This window comes from Salvelinus fontinalis, chromosome 12 (assembly GCF_029448725.1).
Source record: "Salvelinus fontinalis isolate EN_2023a chromosome 12, ASM2944872v1, whole genome shotgun sequence".
NCBI classification, from domain to species: Eukaryota; Metazoa; Chordata; class Actinopteri; order Salmoniformes; family Salmonidae; genus Salvelinus; species Salvelinus fontinalis.
Genome location: NC_074676.1, coordinates 10,939,293 through 10,961,963, shown reverse-complemented (window position 1 = coordinate 10,961,963; position 22,671 = coordinate 10,939,293). Strand labels below are relative to the sequence as shown.

The following is a 22,671-nucleotide window of genomic DNA, read 5'->3' as shown; positions in this document are numbered from 1 at the left end:
ATCCAAGGTAACATTTTATTTTACAGACAAATCAATTCAAATTTTATTTGTTGCATGCTTTGTAAACAACAGGTGTGTACTAACAGTGAAATGCTTAATTAATGGCCCTTCCCAACAATGCAGTGAGAAAGAAAATAGATAGTCCGGGTAGCTATTTGGTTAACTATTTAACAAACTATTTAGCAGTCTTATGGCTTAGGGGTAGAAGCTGTTCAGGGTCCTGTGGGGGAAGAGGCGTTGTCATGCCCTCTTCATGACTGTGTTGGTGTGCTTGGACCATGATAGATCCTTAGTGATGTGGACACAGAGGAACTTGAAGCTCTCGACACGCTCCACTACAGCCCTGTTTGTAAAGGCAGTCAATGTTGTTCTCCTCCTCAAACGACGAGGAGCATGGATAGGACCAAGATGCGGATTGAGGGAAATAAGCCATCTTTTAATGAAAACAGCAAAACAATACACTACAAAACTACAAAACAACAAATGAGACTAACCTTCAACTGTCCTGTGAGGACACAGGAACAAACACCCACAAAAGCCTACTGCCTATGGCTACCTTAAATCTGGCTCCCAATCAGAGACAAATGAATGACAGCTGTCTCTGATTGAGACCCAATCTAGGCAGCCATAGACATAACTAGACAACCTAACAAACACTATCCCATACACATACAACACCCATGGACTAACCAAACACACACAACATACAATGCCCACCCCAACTCACGCCCTGACCAACTAAACATAATCAAAATAACATAAAAATAGGTCAGGAACGTTACACTGTTGATATGAAGAGGGGTGTGCTTGGCCCTCCGTTTCCTGTAGTCCACGATCAGCTCCTTTGTCTTGCTGACGTTGAGGGAGAGGTTGTTGTCCTAGCACCACACTGTCAGGTCTCTGAGCTCCTCCCTATAGGCTGTCTCATCGTCATCAGTGATCAGGCCTACCACTGTCATGTGGTTGACCAACGTAATGATGGCGTTAGAGTCGTGCACGGCCACGCAGCAGGGAGCACAGGAGGGGACTAAGCATGCACCCCTGAGGAGTGGGTTCAGGGTGGAGTGGGTCCAGGGTGGAATGGGTCCAGGGTGTCTGGGATAATGGTGCTGATGTGAGCCATGGCCAGCCTTTCAAAGCATTTCATGGCTACAGATGTGAGTGTTACGCGGAGATAGTCATTTAGACAAGTTACCTTGGCGTTCTTGGGCACAGGGACTATGGTGGTCTGCTGGAAACATGTAGGTATTACAGAATGGGTCTGGAAGAGGTGAAAATGTCAGTGAAGACACTTGACAGCTGGTCAGCGCATGTTCTGAGTACGGGTCGTGGTTATCCGTCTGGCCCTGTGGCTTTGTGAATGTTAACCTGTTTAAAGGTCTTACTCACATCGGCTACGGAGAGCGTAATCACACAGTCGTCTGGAACAGCTGGTGCTCTAACGCATGGTTTAGTGTTGCTTGTCTCGAAGCGAGAATAGAAGGCATTTAGCTTGTCTAGTAGGCTCTCACTGGGCAGCTCTTGGCTGGGTTTCCCTTTGCAATCCGTGATAGTTTGAAAACCCTGCCACATCCAACAAGCATCAGAGCCAATGTAGTAAGATTCAATCTTAGTCCTGTATTGACGCTATCCCTGTTTGATGGTTTGTCGGAGGGCATAGCGGGATTTGTTATAAGCGTTCTTGAAAGCTGCAGCTCTAGTCTTTAGTTCAGTGCAAATATTGCCTGTAATTCATGGCTTCTGGTTGGCATATGTTCAGTGGGTATAGAAAGTCATCACCCCCTTTCAAAATGTTCACCTTTTGTTGTCTTTCAGCCTGAAATGAAAACACATCAAATCCGACTTTTAACGGCATTATTTACACACAGTAACCAATAATATCCAAGTGGAGAAAAAAATTCAGAAATGTATTAAAAGTAAACAGTAAAATACTCAATTTAGATTTTTTTCAGCAATTGCAAACTTGATGAGGTATAACCGACCACCTTCCAGATCACAAACCAAGCTAATTGGCTTCCATCTGTGATCAATTGTTGTGACTGTGATTAGTTCAGAAGAAAAGCAGTTGTTCATAGAGGACTCCACTCCTTGGTAGTGCAATTCAAAGCAAAGAATCGGAAAGGTACTTTCAAAAGATCTACGAGAGGAAGTTGTGGAAAGGCACTAGTAATGAAAGGCACTAGGGATGGATATAAAACGATTTCAAAGGCTTTGTCTATCCCTTGGAGAAGTGGAAGGCGTATGGCACAACCCAGACCCTGCATAGATCAGGCCGTCCCTCCAAACTGGATGACCCGGGCAAGGGGGAGACTGATCAGAAAGGCTACCCAAGAAGCCAATGGCAACTTTAAAGGAGCTTCAGGCCTTTATGGCAAAGACTGGTCAATGTGTGCATGTCAAATCAAATCAAATTGATTTATATAGCCTTTCTTACATCAGCTGATATCTCAAAGTGCTGTACAGAAATCCAGCCTAAAACCCCAAACAGCAAGCAATGCAGGTGTAAAAACTCCCTAGAAAGGCCAAAATCTAGGAAGAACCCTAGAGAGGAACCAGGCTATGAGGGGTGGCCAGTCCTCTTCTGGCTGTGCCGGGTGGAGATTATAACAGAACATGGCCAAGATGTTCAAATGTTCATAAATGACCAGCATGGTCAAATAATAATAATCACAGTAGTTGTCGAGGGTGCAGCAAGTCAGCACCTCAGTAGTAAATGTCAGTTGGCTTTTTATAGCCGATCATTAAGAGTATCTCTACCGCTCCTGCTGTCTCTAGAGAGTTGAAAACAGCAGGTCTGGGACAGGTAGCACGTCCGGTGAACAGGTCAGGGTTCCATAGCCGCAGGCAGAACAGTTGAAACTGGAGCAGTATCACGGCCAGGTGGACTGTGAACAGCAAGGAGTCATCATGCCAGGTAGTCCTGAGGCATGGTCCTAGGGCTCAGGTCCTCCGAGAGATTGAAAGAAAGAGAGAAAGAGAGAATTAGAGAGAGCATACTTAAATTCACACAGGACACCGGATAAGACAGGAGAAGTACTCCAGATATAACAGACTGACCCTAGCCCCCCGACACATAAACTACTGCAGCATAAATACTGGAGGCTGAGACAGGAGGGGTCAGGAGACACTGTGGCCCCATCCGATGATACCCCCGGACAGGGCCAAACAGGCATGATATAACCCCACCCACTTTGCCAAAGCACAGCCCCCACACCACTAGAGGGATATCTTCAATCACCAACTTACCACCCTGAGACAAGGCCGAGTATAGCCCACAAAGATCTCCACCACGGCACAACCCAAGGGGCCAACCCAGACAGGAAGATCACGTCAGTGACTCAACCCACTCAAGTGACGCACCCCTCCTAGGGACGGCATGGAAGAGCACCAGTAAGCCAGTGACTCAGCCTCTGTAATATGGTTAGAGGCAGAGAATCCCAGTGGAGAGAGGGGAACCGGCCAGGCAGAGACAGCAAGGGTGGTTCGTTGCTCCAGAGCCTTTCCGTTCACCTTCACACTCCTGGGCCAGACTACACTCAATCATATGACCTACTGAAGAGATGAGTCTTCAGTAAAGACTTAAAGGTTGAGACTGAGTCTGCGTCCCTCACATGGGTAGGCAGACCATTCCATAAAAATTGAGCTCTATAGGAGAAAGCCCTGCCTCCAGCTGTTTGCTTAGAAATTCTAGTGACAATTAGGAGGCCTGCGTCTTGTGACCGTAGCGTAGCGTAGCGTCTGCCGTACATGTAGGTATGTACGGCAGAACCAAATCGGAAAGATAGGTAGGAGCAAGCCCATGTAATGCTTTGTAGGTTAGCAGTAAAACCTTGAAATCAGCCCTTGCCTTAACAGGAAGCCAGTGTAGGGAGGCTAGCACTGGAGTAATATGATCCATTTTTTGGGTTCTAGTCAGGATTCTAGCAGCCGTATTTAGCACTAACTGAAGTTTATTTAGTGCTTTATCCAGGTCGCCGGAAAGTAGAGCATTGCAGTAGTCTAACCTAGAAGTAACAAGGTCCTTCACAGTTTTATTTGAGACGACTGTACTACCATCAAGATTAATTGTCAGATTCAACAGAAGATCTCTTTGTTTCTTGGGACCTAAAATAAGCATCTCTGTTTTGCCCGAGTTTAAAAGTAGAAAGTTTGCAGCCATCCACTTCCTTATGTCTGAAACACAGGTTTCCAGCGAGGGCAATTTTGGGGCTTCACCATGTTTCATTGAAATGTACAGCTGTGTGTCATCCGCATAGCAGTGAAAGTTAACATTATGTTTTCGAATGACATCCCCAAGAGGTAAAATATATAGTGAAAACAATAGTGGTCCTAAAACGGAACCTTGAGGAACACTGAAATTTACAGTTGATTTGTCAGAGGACAAACCATTCACAGAGACAAACTGATATCTTTCCGACAGATAAGATCTAAACCAGGCCAGAACTTGTCCGTGTAGACCGATTTGGGTTTCCAATCTCTTCAAAATAATGTGGTAATCGATGGTATCAAAAGCAGCACTAAGGTCTAGGAGCACGAGGACAGATGCAGAGCCTCGGTCTGACGCCATTAAAAGGTAATTTACCACCTTCACAAGTGCAGTCTCAGTGCTATGATGGGGTCTAAAACCAGACTGAAGCGTTTTGTATACATTGTTTGTCTTCAGGAAGGCAGTGAGTTGCTGCGCAACAGCTTTTAAATTTTTCTTTGAGAGGAATGGAAGATTCGATATAGGCCGATAGTTTTTTATATTTTCTGGGTCAAGGTTTGGCTTTTTCAAGAGTGGCTTTATTACTGCCACTTTTAGTGAGTTTGGTACACATCCGGTGGATAGAGAGACGTTTATTATGTTCAGCATAGGAGGGCCAAGGACAGGAAGCAGCTCTTTCAGTAGTTTAGTTGGAATAGGGTCCAGTATGCAGCTTGAAGGTTTAGAGGCCATGACTATTTTCATCATTTTGTCAAGAGATATAGTACTAAAACACTTAAGTGTCTCTCTTAATCCTAGGTCCTGGCAGAGTTGTGCAGACTCAGGAGAACTGAGCTTTGGAGGAATACGCAGATTTAAAGAGGAGTCCGTAAATTTGCTTTCTAGTGATCATGATCTTTTCCTCAAAGAAGTTCATGAATTTATTATTGCTGAAGTGAAAGCCATCCTCTCTTGGGAAATGCTGCTTTTTAGTTAGCGACAGTATCAAATGTGACCACAATATCACGAGCGCTCCACAAATGTGGTCTCTATGGGAGGGTAGCAAGAAAAAAACTACTCCTGAAAAAGCCACATCAAGTCTCGTTTGAGCTTTGCCAAAAAGCACAGTGTAGACTCTGAGGCCAACTGGCAAAAGATGCTGTGGTCAGATGAGACCAAAATTGTTATTTTTGTCCTGAACGCAAAACGATATGTCTGGGGAAAACCTAATACAAATTTCCACCCAAAGAACACCAAGCCTACAGTAAAGTACGGCGGTGGCAGCATCCTGTTGTGGGGTTTCTCTTCAGCAGGGACTGGAGTACTTGTCAGGATAGAAAGGAAAATGGACAGTGCAAAATACCAACCAGATTATTGAGGAGAACCTGCAGCCCTCTGCCAGGAAGTTGAAAATGGGAAGACGGTTCATATTTTAACATGACAATGACCCAAAGCACACTGCCAAAGCAACCGTACAGTGGCTAGAAGGTGAATGTCCTTGAGTGGCCTACAGTAGTCAGAGCCCCGACATAAATCCCATTGAGAATCTGTGGAATGACTTGAAGAGTGCAGTCCATGAGCGGTCACCATGCAATTTGACTGAGGTCGAACAATTCTGCAAGGAAGAATGGGCAAATAATGCGCAGTCTAGGTATGCAAAGTTTGTAGAGACGTATTCAAAGAGACTCATGGCTGTAATACAAGCAAAAGGTGGTTCCACCAAGTATTAAGTATTTTAGGCTGGGTCTCTGTACAGCACTTCGAGATATTAGCTGATGTACGAAGGGCTATATAAAATAAACTTGATTGATTGATATTAACTCAGGGGGGTGTTCACTTATCCAAATAGGGTATTTTACTGTTTAAATTTAATAAATGTTTGTAGAAATGTTTCTTCACTTGGATATTGTGGGTTACTGTGTGTACATAAAGCCGGCAAAAGTCTGATTTGATGTGTTTTCATTTCAAGCTGTAAGGCAACAATAGGTGAACATTTTGAAAGAGGGTGGTGACTTTCTATACCCACTGTTGGGATGACATCGTCGATGCATTTATTAATGAAGCCAATGACTGATGTGGTAAACTCCTCAATGCTATCGGATGAGTCCCAGAACATATTCTAGTCTTTGCTAGCGAAACAGTCCTGTAGCTTAGCATCCGCTTCACCGGACCAATTCCATATTGGGCGGATCACTTGTACTTCCTGTTTGAGTTTTTGCTTGTAATCAGGAATCAGGAGGCTAGAGTTATGGTCAGATTTGCCAAACGGAGGGCGAGGGATAGCTTTTTATGCTTCTCTGTGTGTGGAGTAAAGGTTATCTAGAGTTTTTTCTACGTTAGTTGCACAGGTGACATGCTGGTAGAAATGTCAGGATTTCAGTTTTCCTGCATTAAAATCACCAGCCACTAGGAGCACTGCTTCTGGATGAGCCTTGTTTGATTATGGCCTTATACAGCTCATTGAGTGCGGTCTTAATGCCAGCATCGGTTTGTGGTGGTAAATAGATAGCGAAAAGTACAGACAAAAACTCTCTTGGTAAATAGTATGGTCTACATCTTGTCATGAGCTATTCTAACTCAGACGAGCAGAACCTCAAGACTTCCTTAACATTAGAGATCATGCATCAGCTAGTAACAAAGAGACACACACCAACCCCTAGAGTTTACCCGACGCTGCCGTTATGTCCATGCCGATGCATACGATCAGCGCCAAAAAAAACACAAAATAGCAGACTGGTACTTCCTCAATATTTACATAGCATTAATTGGTCCTATTGGTCCTGCATGTTAGAGCAACCCAGTTGAGCTACTTTGCTTCAGAACTAGGAATGGAGCAAGACAAACGAACCCATCCCTCTATAATAGGCCTATAAATCAATATGGCTGAGTGGCTCTTCAGGTTGGAAGTGAGTTATGGCAGGGCTTGTGAGTGGCTCTGTCTGTGTGTAATTACTCTGTCAGATGGCACCACACAGCCTGGCTGAGTTGTCGTCATCAAATATTCATAAGTCCACGCCTTAGTCTGGATGTTCCATGTTCATCCAGCCAGACTGACTGATAAACAGAGAACAGAGCAGACAGGCTCATCAAGTTAATTAGACACTTTGCTAGGAGCTCTGACAGAACCACCCCCCCCCCCCTTCTCTCTCTTTGTCTCTATGCTCTTCCATATCACTCTTTCAGGGCCACATTCAGTAGGAAAACATTGTCAAACGTTGCAGATAGAAATGTCATGAGCAGAGACATGATTCCTTATTCTACATGTCCGAGAGTCATGTTCTACATAACATATTTATACCTGAACGTTCCTCAATGTTGTGCCCTGCTGAACATGCACCAGAGTTTGGTATGACTAGAGGCTCAGCCCCTCCATCTGACAGGCCACTTGTGGAACACCTAGCTCCAGAGTAGAATAATCCCATACTAGCCTATCTGGTACATGGATCCTCCTCTCTAATGGTCTGGACAGGGATGAGAGTGGTTGACAGTACTTAATGGCCCTTCCCAACAATGCAGTGAGATGTGTTATGTTCGGTCTGTCTGTCCGTCTGACAGAATATATGGTGGTTTTATTATATTGCACAGATTGTTTTCTTGACAGTAGTATGTTCTAATGACAGCTACCAGGGCCTATTGGATCCCATACGGATATTAACTGCTGGGCTCATTCCAGCCAACACATTATGAGCCTGGGTCATCTCATCTGAATGGTTTTGCACCATGCATGCATGGCATACTGTAACGGTCCTGACCAGTTTTATGTTGTTTTTGTATGTGTAATTGGTCAGGGCGTTAGTTTTGGGTGGGCAGTCTATGTTATCTGTTTCTATGTTGGTTTTGGTTTGCCTGGTATGGCTCTTGATTAGAGGCAGGTGGTTTGCGTTTTCCTCTAATTAAGAGTCATATTTAGGTAGGGCATTCTCACTGTTTGTTTGTGGGTGATTGTCTCCTGTGTCTGTGTTATGTCTTACACCATACGGGATTGTTTCGGTTGTTCGTTTCGTTTCGGTTTATGTAGTCTGTTCCTGTGTCAGCGTGCTTCGTGTATATGTAAGTTCGTTTGTTCAGGTCTGTCTACATCGTTTTGTTATTTTGTTAGTTATATCCAGTATAGTTCGTTTTCGTCTTTGTCTATTTTGTTTATTTAATAAATCATTATGTGTTCAAACTTCGCTGCGCCTTGGTTCAATCCCTGCTCCTCTTCGGATGAAGAAGAGGAGGACAGCCGTTACAGAATCACCCACCACTCCAGAGCCAAGCAGCGGAGTCAACGGAGAAAGGGACAGGAAAAGAAGGAGCAATGGACATGGGACGATGTATTGGACGGAAAGGGTTGCTACACTTGGGAGGAGATCCTGGCTGGGAGGGATCGCCTCCCATGGGAACAGCTGGAGGCACTGAGGAGAGCAGAGGCTACCGGGGAGAGGAACCGGAGCTATGAGGGAACGCGTCTGGCACGGAAGCCAAAAAAGCCCGTAAGTAATTCCCAAAAATTTCTTGGGGGGGGGCTAGGAGGTAGTGGGCCAAGGGCAGGTAGGAGACCTGCGCCCACTTCCCAGGCTTACCGTGGAGAGCGGGAGTACGGGCAGGCGCCGTGTTACGCAGTAGAGCGCACGGTGTCTCCTGTACGAGTGCATAGCCCAGTGCGGGTTATTCCACCTCCCCGCACTGGTAGGGCTAGATTGGGTATTGAGCCAGGTGTCATGAGGCCGGCTCAACGCGTCTGGTCTCCAGTGCGTCTCCTCGGGCCGGCATACATGGCACCTGCCTTACGCATGGTTTCCCCGGTTCGCCTACATAGCCCGGTGCGGGTTATTCCACCTCCCCGCACTGGTCGGGCAACCGGGAGTATTCAACCAGGTAAGGTTGGGCAAGCTCAATGCTCAAGAGTGCCAGTACGCCTCCACGGTCCGGTATTTCCGGCACCACCTCCCCGCCCCAGCCTAGTACCTACAGTGTCTACACTACGCACTAGGCTACCAGTGCGTATCCTGAGCCCTGTTCCTCCTCCACGCACTCTCCCTGTAGTGCGTGTATCTAGCCCGGTGCCTCCAGTTCCGGCCCCACGCACTAAGCTACCAGTGCGTCTCCAGAGCCCTGAACACACTGTATCTTCTCCCCCTACTAATCCTGATGTGCTTGTCCTCAGCCCGGTGTCACCAGTGCCGGTACCTCGCATCAGGGATAGAGTAGGCTTTGAGAGTACAGTGTGCCCTGTCCCTGCTCCCCACACTAGTAGGAAGGTGCTTATCCTTAGCCCGGTGCCTCCAGTTCCGGCACCACGCACCAGGTCTACAGTGCACCGTATCCGGCCAGAGCCATCCGTCTCCCCAGCGCCATCTGAGCCATCCGTCTCCCCAGCGCCATCTGAGCCATCCGTCTCCCCAGCGCCATCTGAGCCATCCGTCTCCCCAGCGCCATCTAAGCCATCCGTCTCCCCAGCGCCGTCTGAGCCATCCGTCTGCCAGGAGCCTGCAAAGCCGCCCGTCTGCCATGAGCCTGCAAAGCCGCCCGTCTGCCATGAGCCTACAGAGCCGTCAGCCAGACAGGAGCCGCTAGAGCCGTCAGCCAGACAGGAGCCGCTAGAGCCGTCAGCCAGACAGGATCTGCCAGAGCCGCCAACCAGACAGGATCTGCCAGAGCCGCCAACCAGACAGGATCTGCCAGAGCCGCCAACCAGACAGGATCTGCCAGAGCCGCCAACCAGACAGGATCTGCCAGAGCCGCCAACCAGACAGGATCTGCCAGAGCCGCCAACCAGACAGGATCTGCCAGAGCCGCCAGCGAGCCATGAGCAGCCAGAGCCGTCAGAGAGCCATGAGCAGCCAGAGCCGTCAGAGAGCCATGAGCAGCCAGAGCCGTCAGAGAGCCATGAGCAGCCAGAGCCGTCAGAGAGCCATGAGCGTCGAGCCGTCAGCCTGCCATGAGCGTCGAGAGCCGTCAGCCTGCCATGAGCGTCGAGAGCCGTCAGCCTGCCATGAGCGTCGAGAGCCGTCAGCCTGCCATGAGCGTCGAGAGCCGTCAGCCTGCCATGAGCGTCGAGAGCCGTCAGCCTGCCATGAGCGTCGAGAGCCGTCAGCCTGCCTTGAGCGTCGAGAGCCGTCAGCCTGCCATGAGCGTCGAGAGCCGTCAGCCTGCCATGAGCGTCGAGAGCTGTCAGCCTGCATAGACCTGCCAGAGTCCCTCAGCCAGGATCTGCCAGAGTTTATCAGCCGGGACCTGCCCCTTGTCCCGGTGTTGCCCCTTGTCCCGGTGCTGCCCCTTATCCTGGTGCTGCCCCTTATCCTGGTGCTGCCCCTTGTCCCGGTACTGCCCCTTGTCCCGGTACTGCCCCTTGTCCCGGTGCTGTCCATTGTCCCGGTGCTGCCCCTTGTCCCGGTGCTGCCCCTTGTCCCGGTGCTGCCCTTTGTCCCGGTGCTGCCCCTTCTCCTGGTGCTGGATGTTTATTTAGGGGATGTGAGTTTTAGGGTGGGCATTGGGAGGGGAAGAAGAAGACGGGGAGTGACTATGGTGGTGTGGGGACAGCGTCCAGAGCCGGAGCCACCACCGTGGTCACCTGCCCACCCAGACCCTCCCCTGGACTTTGTGATGGTGCGCCCGGAGTTCGCACCTTGAGGGGGGGGTTATGTAACGGTCCTGACCAGTTTTATGTTGTTTTTGTATGTGTAATTGGTCAGGGCGTTAGTTTTGGGTGGGCAGTCTATGTTATCTGTTTCTATGTTGGTTTTGGTTTGCCTGGTATGGCTCTTGATTAGAGGCAGGTGGTTTGCGTTTTCCTCTAATTAAGAGTCATATTTAGGTAGGGCATTCTCACTGTTTGTTTGTGGGTGATTGTCTCCTGTGTCTGTGTTATGTCTTACACCATACGGGATTGTTTCGGTTGTTCGTTTCGGTTTATGTAGTCTGTTCCTGTGTCAGCGTGCTTCGTGTATATGTAAGTTCGTTTGTTCAGGTCTGTCTACATCGTTTTGTTATTTTGTTAGTTATATCCAGTATAGTTCGTTTTCGTCTTTGTCTATTTTGTTTATTTAATAAATCATTATGTGTTCAAACTTCGCTGCGCCTTGGTTCAATCCCTGCTCCTCTTCGGATGAAGAAGAGGAGGACAGCCGTTACACATACATCTGAATATCACACAAGTCTCTTAAATTTGACTATTTATAAATATTTCTGTATGGTGCGATTCTCTTTCACTTTGTCAAGCATTGATGTCAATGGGAGACTAATGAACAATTCAGACGAAGTGGAAGTTAGGATTCTGCTCTAAATGTTTTGGAGGGCTGGTCCTATTCAGCTCGACATGGCGTAAGAATGACCCCGGCCTTACAGGCTGCTGCTGTTTAACTATTTATATGTCCGCAATCTCCTGAGGTTGATGACCCATGAGAACATCGCCAGAGCAGGGTCCCATTCATTACTAAGGGTGCACTGCATGAGTGAAATAGGGGTTGAAGAGTGCAGGAGGTCTCTCCGAGAGGTGTCTTTTCCCTTATGTCTGCATTATGCAATTCCATTATGATAAAACCGTCCTGATAGCGTTATCATACAAAAGTAGCAGAAATGACGGACTCCCGAGTGGCACAGCGGTCTAAGGTGTCACTACAGACCTGGGTTCGATCCCAGGCTGTGTCACAGCCGGCCGTGACCGGGAGACCTATGAGGCGGCGCACAATTGGCCCAGTTGGCCGAGTTAGGGGCGTGTTTGGCCGGCTGGGATTTCCATCGCGCTCTAGTGACTCCATGTGACAGGCCCGGCGCCTGCAAGCTGACTTCGGTCATCAGCTGGACGGTGTTTTCTCTGACACATTGGTACGGCTGGCTTCCGGGTTAAGTGAGCAGTGTGTCAAGAAGCAGTGTGGCTTGGCAGCGTCATTTTTCGGAGGACGCATGGCTCTCGACCTTCGCCTCTACCGAGTCCGTAGGGGAGTTGCAGCAATGGGACAAGACTGTAACTACCAATTGGATATCACGAAATTGGGGAGAAAAAGGGGATATTAGTACAAAAAAAGTAGCAGAAATTGTACAGGAAATCACTGGCACCGATGGTTATGCCTAAGGTGAATAAAACATTTTCATGCCAATGCATGCAGGTTGTTTTTAAAGTAAAGGGGGTTAAGTACTGTGTACGGCACAGTGTATGGATACATTTGAGGTGAAAATTGAGGATAATGCAACAAGGTTGTGTTTCATTGCTATCGCTGACTGATGGTTGCCAGGGTGCTATCCACTTAAACATTTTGTCTGTCTGTCTGTCTGTCTGTCTGTCTGTCTGTCTGTCTGTCTGTCTGTCTGTCTGTCTGTCTGTCTGTCTGTCTGTCTGTCTGTTTACTTGCCTCTCACTGGGATCAATTTCACACATATGGCAGAACTAATCTCAGTGGTATAGAGAACTAACAGAGTATTAGTGTCACATCTGACACCTACAAATTGTCAATCCCAGACATGAATGTTTAAGACAGAAATGCATGGATATGAAAAACAACCATTTGAAGGCCATATTCCATAAGAGGAGTCTCCCCCTCTGTTGTCAAAAGTCAAATTTAAAGCATCATGTGGCACTAGGCTGTTGGGGACTCAAATCCTTTGGATCACAGACATCCCACAGACATCCCTACTCACACAGTCCCAGTCCCAGCGCACCCCAAAACAGTAGAACATAAGGCCTGGCCCAGCCTTCATCCCTGACTTATGTAAACTCCACTGTTTTCAACAGAGTGAGCCAGGCTAGGCAGCTGCTCTCTGGCTGCTTTCATACAGCCCTGCTGCCCCGTGCCAAACACAGCCCAGTGAGCACACAGGGGGGCCACAACAACACACAACACCCAGACACAAAAGCAGACTGGGTTGCATAAACAGAAACAGTCTGGGTTTTGACTTTGGGATGTTGTATGTTGTCTGTCTTAGCTTTCCCAGGGTTCATATACACTGCAATTTATATTACTTGTACTGACTCCTGATAAACTGATTAGATTAGAGCTCTCAAGTGGTTGTCCTGATATAAACCATGCCGAGAACTACCAATCCATGAGGTTGATTGGCACAACAAATTGTACTGTAACTGAATAGGGCATTGCCATCAATAGGGTATTGGTAGCATGCTGTCAAGCAACCAGAGAGAAAGTGAGGATCAACTACATGGATGAATTTAAAAATTACTGGGTAAGGTGACAGCTAGTCTGGCCAATTTGCATTGAATTTGCATCAGCAGCCTGGCATCTGAATATGAAAGGTTAGTAATGCTTAAACAACATGATCAATTAACAAAACCTGCCTCTGGAGAATGTCTTTTGATATTTCTAGAAGTTACCCTCTGGGAAATGCTACATCTTGGCAGGTTTGAGCCTGGCTCTCCTAGGCAGATAGTGTCACAAAAACAACAACAGAAATCTGTAGGCCTGAAGATTGCCAGCAGATACTGCCTCCAGATGGATCGAATACAGTTGCAGTTTAATGCACTAGCATCTATCCAACTTTTTGAACACCCACCTCAGAGTACAGTGAAAAGTTTGGCATGAAAATTACAAACGCAACAGTAAAAATGTCTGGAATTCCCTCGCTTGGTTAATAGTGAACAGTTTGCTCTTTTAGTAAAACAGTTCAGTAAAAAGGTATACATTTACAGTAATCATCATTAATACAGAAGTTCATGCTCTGCTGCTCCACAGACTTCCATTAAAAACAGCACAGCATGACAAGCACACATCACACCCCCCAAGGCATGGCCCCTAAAGAATGCAAAACATCTACCTACAACGTTTGACTTTCTCGTGAGGTAGGACTAATTCCAACGCAAATTAAATGTGTGATTGGCATAGCCAACTCCTAAATCATTTGTCCTACTTATGCAAGTACTACATCAAACAGATCAGAATATGTTTTAATACTTTATTTCCACAGTAACCTGTATGTTTATAGTTGAATGGTCATAGTCATGTGGGTTTTTGTAGTTCAATGCAGTTGTTGTTTCCCCTAATTCTAAACATTTCCCGATAAATAATACTTGTGACACACAGAAACAGCATAGCAAGCTATATCCACTTTCCATAACTTTTGTCAGGATTTCAGCACAATTGGCATAATATGATCTTAAATTCTATTGCTTGTCTATACTGACTGAATATCTGAGAGTGGCCTATTTAAAGACAAACTATTGTGGAGTGAGTTGACTATCATATATATACGGTGTCCATGCTGATGCCTTTTGAAGGAAACGGAGAAACATATTGCTTAGTGTAGAGAATTCTCACTGTCCCTGAGTTTGCGTTGCATATTTTCAACAGTTCAATAAAGAGTTAGCTACACCAGTGATTCACACACAGGTGTATTGTCAGAGTCCTGGCTATGCATGGAGCTCAGCCCCGTGTCTGAATCTTCGTCGTTCATGTCGCAGGTCTTGGGCAGACCTCTGGTCTGCTCCACCCACCCACTGCTCTTCTCCAAGGAAGGCAACATGTCAGTCTCAGTGACACCAGAGTGTTCTTTATCAGCCTCGGGTAACTTTTCCTTATTTAAATTCATAGAGTGCATTTTTGCGAGCAAATCCGTTAGTTCTTTTTCTTTCGCGTCCCATAGCTCCTGGCTTAAGTCCAAATCCCCCTTAACAGCCTCTAAATCAGTGTTTAAACGAAGACCAATATATAAACTGGTATCCAGCTTTGTTTTGATTATCTTCCCCTCCAAAACCAAGTCGTTCTCTGATAGACTGTTCACATCTGGCTCTGGGACGGCGGCGCCTGACTGTGCTGTCGGCTGTGGAGCCACTGCAGCTACGGGGATGTCCACAGACTCCCCAATACTTTTTGTGTCTTTGCCCGACAGCTCATCTTGCCGTCTTTTCATCCACCTTTGGTTTAGCTCCTCCTGAATTTCACCTGTGATGCATTCCATGAGAGCCTCGCGCTCTGTCAACTCCTCCTGAAGTCGCAGGACCTCCTCGCACATAAGCGCGTACTCCTCAAACTGCGCAATAGCCTCCGCTGAACGTGGAACGTCCTCTATTGGATCAGCCTCCACTCTCGATTCCACCATGTATGTGTCCTGCACATAATTGATACCATGTCTCTTAATTCTGTCAAAGTGCACTTTTGCCTCATACCTCTCTATATCCCCATCCAACTCTTTGATCCTTTGGATCTGCTGGCGGATGGTGTGATCTTGCGAGATAACTAAGTGCACCAACGTTTCCAATTTCTCCACTGAGGACTTATCATTAGGAAAAGTCTCTTCTCTCTTTTTGTTAATTTTGTCCAACTTTCTAAAAGCTTTTCTAACAATCCTCCGCTGCTTTTCTTGCGAGAAAGCCATTGTGGTCTTGGCTGCTCCCTTGAATGCGCACGGATTGTCTTTGCTCTGAACGACTCGCGCCTCGGCGCTCCTGGGTCCGTTGTTCGGTAACGATGCCTCATTCTTCACCAACACAAACCTCACGTTTTCCTGCTCATCTCCCCAGGCGCTCCAGAGACGCAGGATTTTGGTTTTATTGGGTAAAATCCTCTCAAAGCCTCTCCATTTCTCCACTATGCAGTAAGACTGGGGGGTCCCGGACTGCATCGCCGCTGACGCACTTTGCTTCAAGTTTTGGTCCTCCAGTAGAACTTTTACAACATCCGCGCAGGTGGTGCGTTTGGACAGCCCCGATACCAGCTTCTCCTCCCGGCAGACCCATACTGATACCTTGCATTCTTCCTGCTCCATACTGGAAAAAACCTCCAACCTAATTGCTTATCAAAGTTTCTGCTCCCCTCTCGACTCCTCGGTCCCAGGTTTCAGGCGTTAAGAGAAAAGTGTGTCACACACCTTCGTTTGGAGCTGTCCTTATTCTTATGGAGGCATGTCATCATTCTCATGAAATAATCAGCTCAGTACCTCTTCCCTCTATGCAGGATTATTCCCGTAGCAGACTGAAGAGGCACGCTGGGAAGTTGTTCAGCAGGGGGCATTACATTATCCCCGCAGACTTCCGTTTGGAACACTGTGCGCAGAGGAGGAACGGGCGTCCTTCCTCTCGGTCGGCACGCACTGCTGTGGGTACATTTCTATGCAAACACTAAAGTATACGCCCTCCGCTCGCAACGGGACTCTCCAGTGTCTGTTGATCACCACACAAAACAGCCACACTCCAGAAGTTTTTGTATGTAACATTACACGCTCACTTTGTGCAAATTTTACACACCAATTTTCTCACTGTACTTTGTTCAAAAATGCCATCATTCTGACCTGAAAGATTAAAAAGTGAACACATTTTAAATTGAGTGTTATGTATGTCATATTAAATTAATTCAGGCAAGGGTCAGTCAGGGGCCCCCTTGTTTCACTCCATTATTTCACATCTTCATTACTTCTGATCGGTATTCTATAGAAACAAATCAAGCAAAATAAAAATACAACTATTAATGGAGCTGCTCAGAATATAAATTATCTTCCCACAATAACACACAGCACACTTACCATTCATCCCAGTTGTCTCCAGTCTTTAGGCCAAACTGACCCTGCCAACCAAACCACTCCCCCGAAAGACATGAATGTGAACAAAGACCATATTTTCATAAAACAAAAAAAAAGTTTGTCTGTGATTATCGCAGAGGGCTTTGGTGCATGTGGGGATTGTTGTAGTGGTGTAATATGTTAATGATCTGGCCAGAATCAAAGGTTGTCATTGGTCCCGCCTGGTTTATCCTCCTCTGACCCTGACAGTGGATGGATGACAGGCCAAGTATGTTGATGAAATAATAATAATACTTGGGGGGGGGGGTTATATTTGTCCTGTTACATATGTGTAATGGAAAAAATAAAAATAAATGCATATCCCAACTCCCCCTGAGACACCCGCATGGTGTGGGTTCACGACCAGGTTTGCCATCGTAGTTAAGTGTTAAGTGCCTTGCTCAAGGGCACTGTGACATATTATATTTTTTTCACCTGGTCGGCTCCGGTACGTCAACCTTTCAGATGCTGGCCCAACGCTCTAACCTCGATGCTACCTGCTACACCAAATACTACATAACACCCCAGGCTGGAGGTCATAATAATGTCAGGCAGGTTCTTCTCCAACATCAACATGGCCAGGAGATGTATTCAAAGAGAATTGCTATTTCCGGGCTCAAGGAAAAAATCATTCGAGTTAATATTTATTCTCATGTGGGTGAACCGTTGCACAGTATCACTGCTCGCGAGGCCTGGTTCTTTTGGATATAGCTCCCCCTGTTGTGCATTAAGAGTATTATATCGTTACAGAAATATCAAAGGTAGGCTAGTAATGAAATACAACTACTTACTTTGAGAGAAATTCATTGATGTTTGTGAGAAATTATGATTCATCATCAAATCAGAAACAGAATTGACCATTTAGTTTTATTGGATATTATATGCATACAAAGTTTCTAGAAAGCTATAAAATATCTAAGACTTTAGCAATGAAGAAAAGGTTACAAAGCAAAGACCAGACCCTGCAGTAACAACACACATATTGACAGTTTCTCTTTTTATATTCTTGTCTGAAAAATTCACAATCTTTAAGAAAATGAAAGATAACATTAAACATGTGTACCAGGACGTCTCAGAATAGATTCTTCTTTATACAAATCACCTTTTAAAAATGATCCGCACACAATGTTCTGAGGATGCCATCCAAACGGAGAAAAATTAAATCCAATGTTGAAAACAATAGATGAAAGTTACCAGTACCTATAGACAAAGAGCACATGGCCCAGAGCTTTGCTGCTGATGTTTGTGTCAAAAATCTCCTTGTGCCCGTTTAAAATAATATCTTCAAAAGACTTATGTGTGAAATCTACATTCCAGGTTGACAGAACAGAGACACAGAGCCCAGCAGTGAAACCAACAGGCTTGGCTCTGGTTAAACTGGAGTCATCACAAAAGCATTGTAAAGTATAGCCTACATACAGCACATTCAAACAGAAACTACTGTAATGGTGGACACCCCAGAATCTAGTCACAATTATTACTAAGTTAGAAGACAGGTCAAAGGTCTTACAAACATGACATAAACCCTGATCCATTGTCTTTAGCCACAGTGTAACATACAACTATACTGCATTATGTTTTCTGGACTTTAATAAGTTAGTGTGCATATGATATCATAATAACACAATTGATCTACTGTGACTATGATGATATAAACCTCCACAGGGAGATCACTGTGAACTGAACATGCATCTAAGGGTACAATCGTTTCCCAAATAATAATAATAATTAGGTGGGTTCTCATATTTGTCCTATTTGACACATGTACAAGTAAACTAACACTCGCACTTGACTCCCTTATTGAGGAAAAATTTACTTACTATGACTGAGAAATGTGGTTGTCTCACCTAGCTATCTTAAAATGAACGCACTAACTGTAAGTCACTCTGGATAAGAGCGTCTGCTAAACGACTAAACTGTAAAGTGTGGATCATACGTACGTGTGAATTGGAAACTAGTTTTTTTGTTGCATTATCCCAACTCCCCGGGACACCCTCGGAGAGTGGGGTCACGGCCAGGGTCTGCCACTATCAACGGCGACCCTGGAGCAAGTAGGGTTAATTGCCCGATTTTTTTCACCTTGTCAGCTCAGGGATTTTAACTAGCGACCTTCCAGTTACTGGCCCAATGCTCTAACCGCTGGGCTACCTGCCACCCAGCAATAGTCAAATTGTTGTGGAAATGAATACAGTTGTACAGGGAAATGCATTGGAAAAGGCATTCTGGTGATCTCTTCCACCATTTTCTTAGACTTTTTGGTTTAGCTTCTTTTAAACCTTTTCTTCGCTGGAAAGTCATGACCAAAGGCACTTGATGCTACAGTGCAAGGGACAATTGCACGTCTGAAATGTCTCCAGTTTTTTGGTTTTTGATAAGCAAGGCAAAGTTATTACTGCTATTACACACGGAACTTGTTCATTGTAATAATCTATGTATGATTTACCAGTTATTTTGTAAAACAAGGTGAAATAGGTGCACATGTAGAACCACTAATAGTTAACAGTGTATTTATAATTGCCGACATGACGGATCACAAATGTTATGTATTTTCGATCCAAGCAAACCATTGGGCCATTGGTGGAAAGTTACTCACTAAGGCACTGTACACATAACACTGGGATGTATGGAAATTACAAGGCTGTCCTCCAGCTCAGGAAAGATCTCACAGCTTGAGTGGTAGAGTTACAGTATCTGTAAGGATCCCATTCCCTACCACCACGGTTAATGTGCCCAATAGCGTAGCTCACAGATTGACAAGCAAAATAAGGCTGAATAGCTTTCAGAACCAGGGAAACACAGAGATTAATATATGGGAGTGTTTTTGACTTCTGTGTTTCTCAGTCACTAAAAAGAGCAGGTTCATTCAACAAGTTAACTCCACCCCGCAATAACCATACAGAGGAACTAAGTGCTTTGGGATGGGTGACTATGGTAGTAGAGTGTCCATTTTGAATGTTCAATATGTGTATTCTATGATTTCTTTGCCTCATTGTCATACGGGGTAAAACCTTAGCAGCTCAGAGAAAAGATAACGTAGGAGGAATCTCTGGTCTGTACACATTGTCTTGCTGTGGTATCACAGTGCTTTTCCTCTTCCAATAAAATCAAGTTTTATTGGTCGCATACACATATCTTGCAGATGTTATCGGGGGTGTAGCGAAATGCTTATGTTCCTAGCTCCAACAGTGCAGTAATACCTAACAATACAGGTTTATTTTTAGTTGGGCACAGGAGATATGATGCAGATATGAGAGAGTTGTGCTGCAAAGTGGTACCTGAATCATCATATATTTTATTTATAGTTTCAAAGTGTCCCTGGAATTATAACTATTACTGGTCTTCATTATAGTTTAGTATTTGCTTTGTTATCCAAAATGTACAAAATGTAAAACCTACATATCTTTTCTTTGGAAAATGTTTGTGTGATAGTGATGTTCACACAGCTACATGTACACTACATGACCAAAAGTATGTGGACACCTGCTCGTTGAACATCTCATTCCAAAATCATGGGCATTAATATGGAGTTGGCCCCCTCTTTGCTGCTATAACTCCACTCTTCTGGGAAGGCTGTCCATTAGATGTTGGAACATTGCTGCGTGGACTTGCTTCCATTTAGGGCATTAGTGAGGTCGGGCACTGATGTTGGGAGATTAGGCCTGGCTATCAGTAGCCGTTCCAATTCATCCTAAAGGTGTTCGATGGGGTTGAGATCAAGGTTCTGTGCAGGCCAGTCAAGTTTTTCCACACCAATCTCAACAAAAAAATTCTGTATGGACCTCGCTTTATGAACGGGTGCATTGTCATGCTGAAACAGGAAAAGGGCCTTTCCCAAACTGTTGCCACAAAGTTGGAAGCACAGAATCGTCTATAACTCTAGAATGTCATTGCATGCTGCAGCGTTAATATTTCCCCTCACTGGAACTAAGGGGCCTAGCCCAAACCACAAAAAACAGCCCAGACCATTATTCCACCTCCACCAACCAAACTTTACAGTTGGCACTATACATTGGACAGGTATCGTTCTCCTGGCAACCGCCAAACTCAGATTAATCCGTCGGACTGCCAGAAGGTGAAGCATAATTCATCATTCCAGAGAACATGTTTCCACTGCTCCATAGTCAAATGGCGGCGAGCTTTACACCACTCCAGCTGACGCTTGGCATTGCATGGTGATCTTAGGCTTGTGTGCGGCTGCTCGGCCATGGAAACCCATTTCACGAAGCTCCAGATGAACAGTTTTTGTGCTGACGTTGCTTCCAGAGGCAGTTTGGAACTCGGTAGTGAGTGTTGCAACCGAGGACAGACCATTTTTACACGCTACATGCTTCAGCACTCGGGGGTCCAGTTCTCTGAGCTTGTGTGGCCTACCACTTCGCGGCTGAGCAGTTGGTACTTCTAGACATTTCCACTTCAAAATAACACCACTTGCAGTTGACCTGGGGAGAAATTTGATGAACTGACTCGTTGGAAAAGTGGTATCCTATGACGGTGCCACGTTGAAAGTCACTGAGCTCTTCTGTAAGGCCATTCTACTGCCAATGTTTGTCTATGGAGATTGCATGGCGGTGGGCTCGATTTTATACACCTGTCAGCAACGGGTGTGGCTGAAATAGCCGAATCCACTAATTTGATGGGGTGTCCACGTACGTTTGTATATATAGTGTATGTAGTAACTGTTTGTATAGTTTTTATATTTATCTAATTAAAAAAGGCTATCATGATCTGTAATTGGTTGACATTGGTGATGACTACAATATAAAAAGCTGGAAACTGATAGTAGTTTCCAAATGTAATCCACAGAACATCTCCCTATGTTACGCAATGCCCCTTCATATGTACACTTTCTACACTACAGACCTGAACTAGTCTGGAAAAATGGCACATGACACAACTATACCACAGATTGACAGCTGCACTCATACAAATATACATTAAAAAGACAAAAATATAATGATAATATTATCCGTGATAGACTTCACCCACAATGTAACCAAAGGACATTGTGGGTGGGATTTGTGAAGAGGCACAGCCACTTTCCGTAAGGTTGTCAAGTAAGTCATTCTGAAGGCGTGTTTCACTGGGCGGTTGCCTCGTGTCCTCCCCCACAACCCTGACAATACTCAGGGTCTGTCCTTCAATGTCTTCCCTCCATCCTTCATAAGCTACATGTCCTTCAGGTTAGTGAGATCTATGTGATAGTTTGTCCCAGTTCTGAATGAAGCATTTTTACACGGAGTGTCAGGGCTAGATTCAATCAGATTGACATCCACATAGCGGTTGTTTTGGCGGTGTCAGGAGGTGGAACTGCAGAGAGCTGTCCAATCCACAAGCGGCTTGTTGCGTTATATTATTGCGGACACCGCCATTGGATGAAACGAAATCACACCCGACTATAATCTGACAAATCCCATACAGCCGCGTTAGAATTTCATTCAGCCACGTTACAAGTTACAACACTCGAATTAGACTGATAAGGTATAAATCCCTCCATCCAAATGAACATGAAAACATGCGATTAGCCTAACATCAATGGTTTGACATTTGAATATCATTACTTCCAACATCGATAGAGTCTACACTTCCTTGCACCGTCTTGAACTCCCAACACGGTAGGGATATTAAGGAAGGGAGGGTTGATGCCACCCAAGAGCAGCCGCTCACCGATATTTCAGCTCATACCGCAGTTACACCTCCAACACCGCCAAAACATCTGCTATGCGAATGTCGGTTAACGTTCGATCTGATTGAATCTAGGCCTCAGTCTCTTATTCCTTGACTAGCCGGTAGATGTGATGTTGAGCTCCGTGGTCGCTGTTCGACACCTCAAACACACACGCCATGCACAGCAGCGTCTCCTGTGTCTCTCTGTTGGTCACCACCTGAAACACAAGACAAATGCAATGTGAGACACGTAAGACACATGCACGGAAACACACACATACGCAGAGAGAAAGACAGACAAGACAGACACACACTTGTTATGAGTATACAAACAGATT

General features: G+C 45.6%; 2 protein-coding genes across 3 annotated transcripts in view; both read right to left on the bottom strand.

The window, feature by feature from the left end:
- Positions 1 to 14,057: 14,057 nt before the first annotated feature.
- Positions 14,058 to 16,356, bottom strand: LOC129866780 (ras association domain-containing protein 10-like). Its single transcript, XM_055939659.1, has one exon. It carries the CDS (start codon positions 15,878 to 15,880, stop codon positions 14,483 to 14,485), a length of 1,398 nt encoding a protein of 465 aa, XP_055795634.1. The 5' UTR covers positions 15,881 to 16,356; the 3' UTR covers positions 14,058 to 14,482.
- Positions 16,357 to 17,517: 1,161 nt separating this feature from the next.
- Positions 17,518 to 22,671, bottom strand: part of LOC129866779 (transcriptional enhancer factor TEF-1-like) — a 48,468-nt gene continuing 43,314 nt past the window's right edge. For both annotated transcript variants that reach the window (XM_055939657.1, XM_055939658.1), the window contains one exon: positions 17,518 to 22,551. In XM_055939657.1, coding sequence (XP_055795632.1) covers positions 22,438 to 22,551 — 114 coding nt within the window. In that variant the 3' untranslated portion in view covers positions 17,518 to 22,437. The remainder of the gene's footprint in view (positions 22,552 to 22,671) is intronic.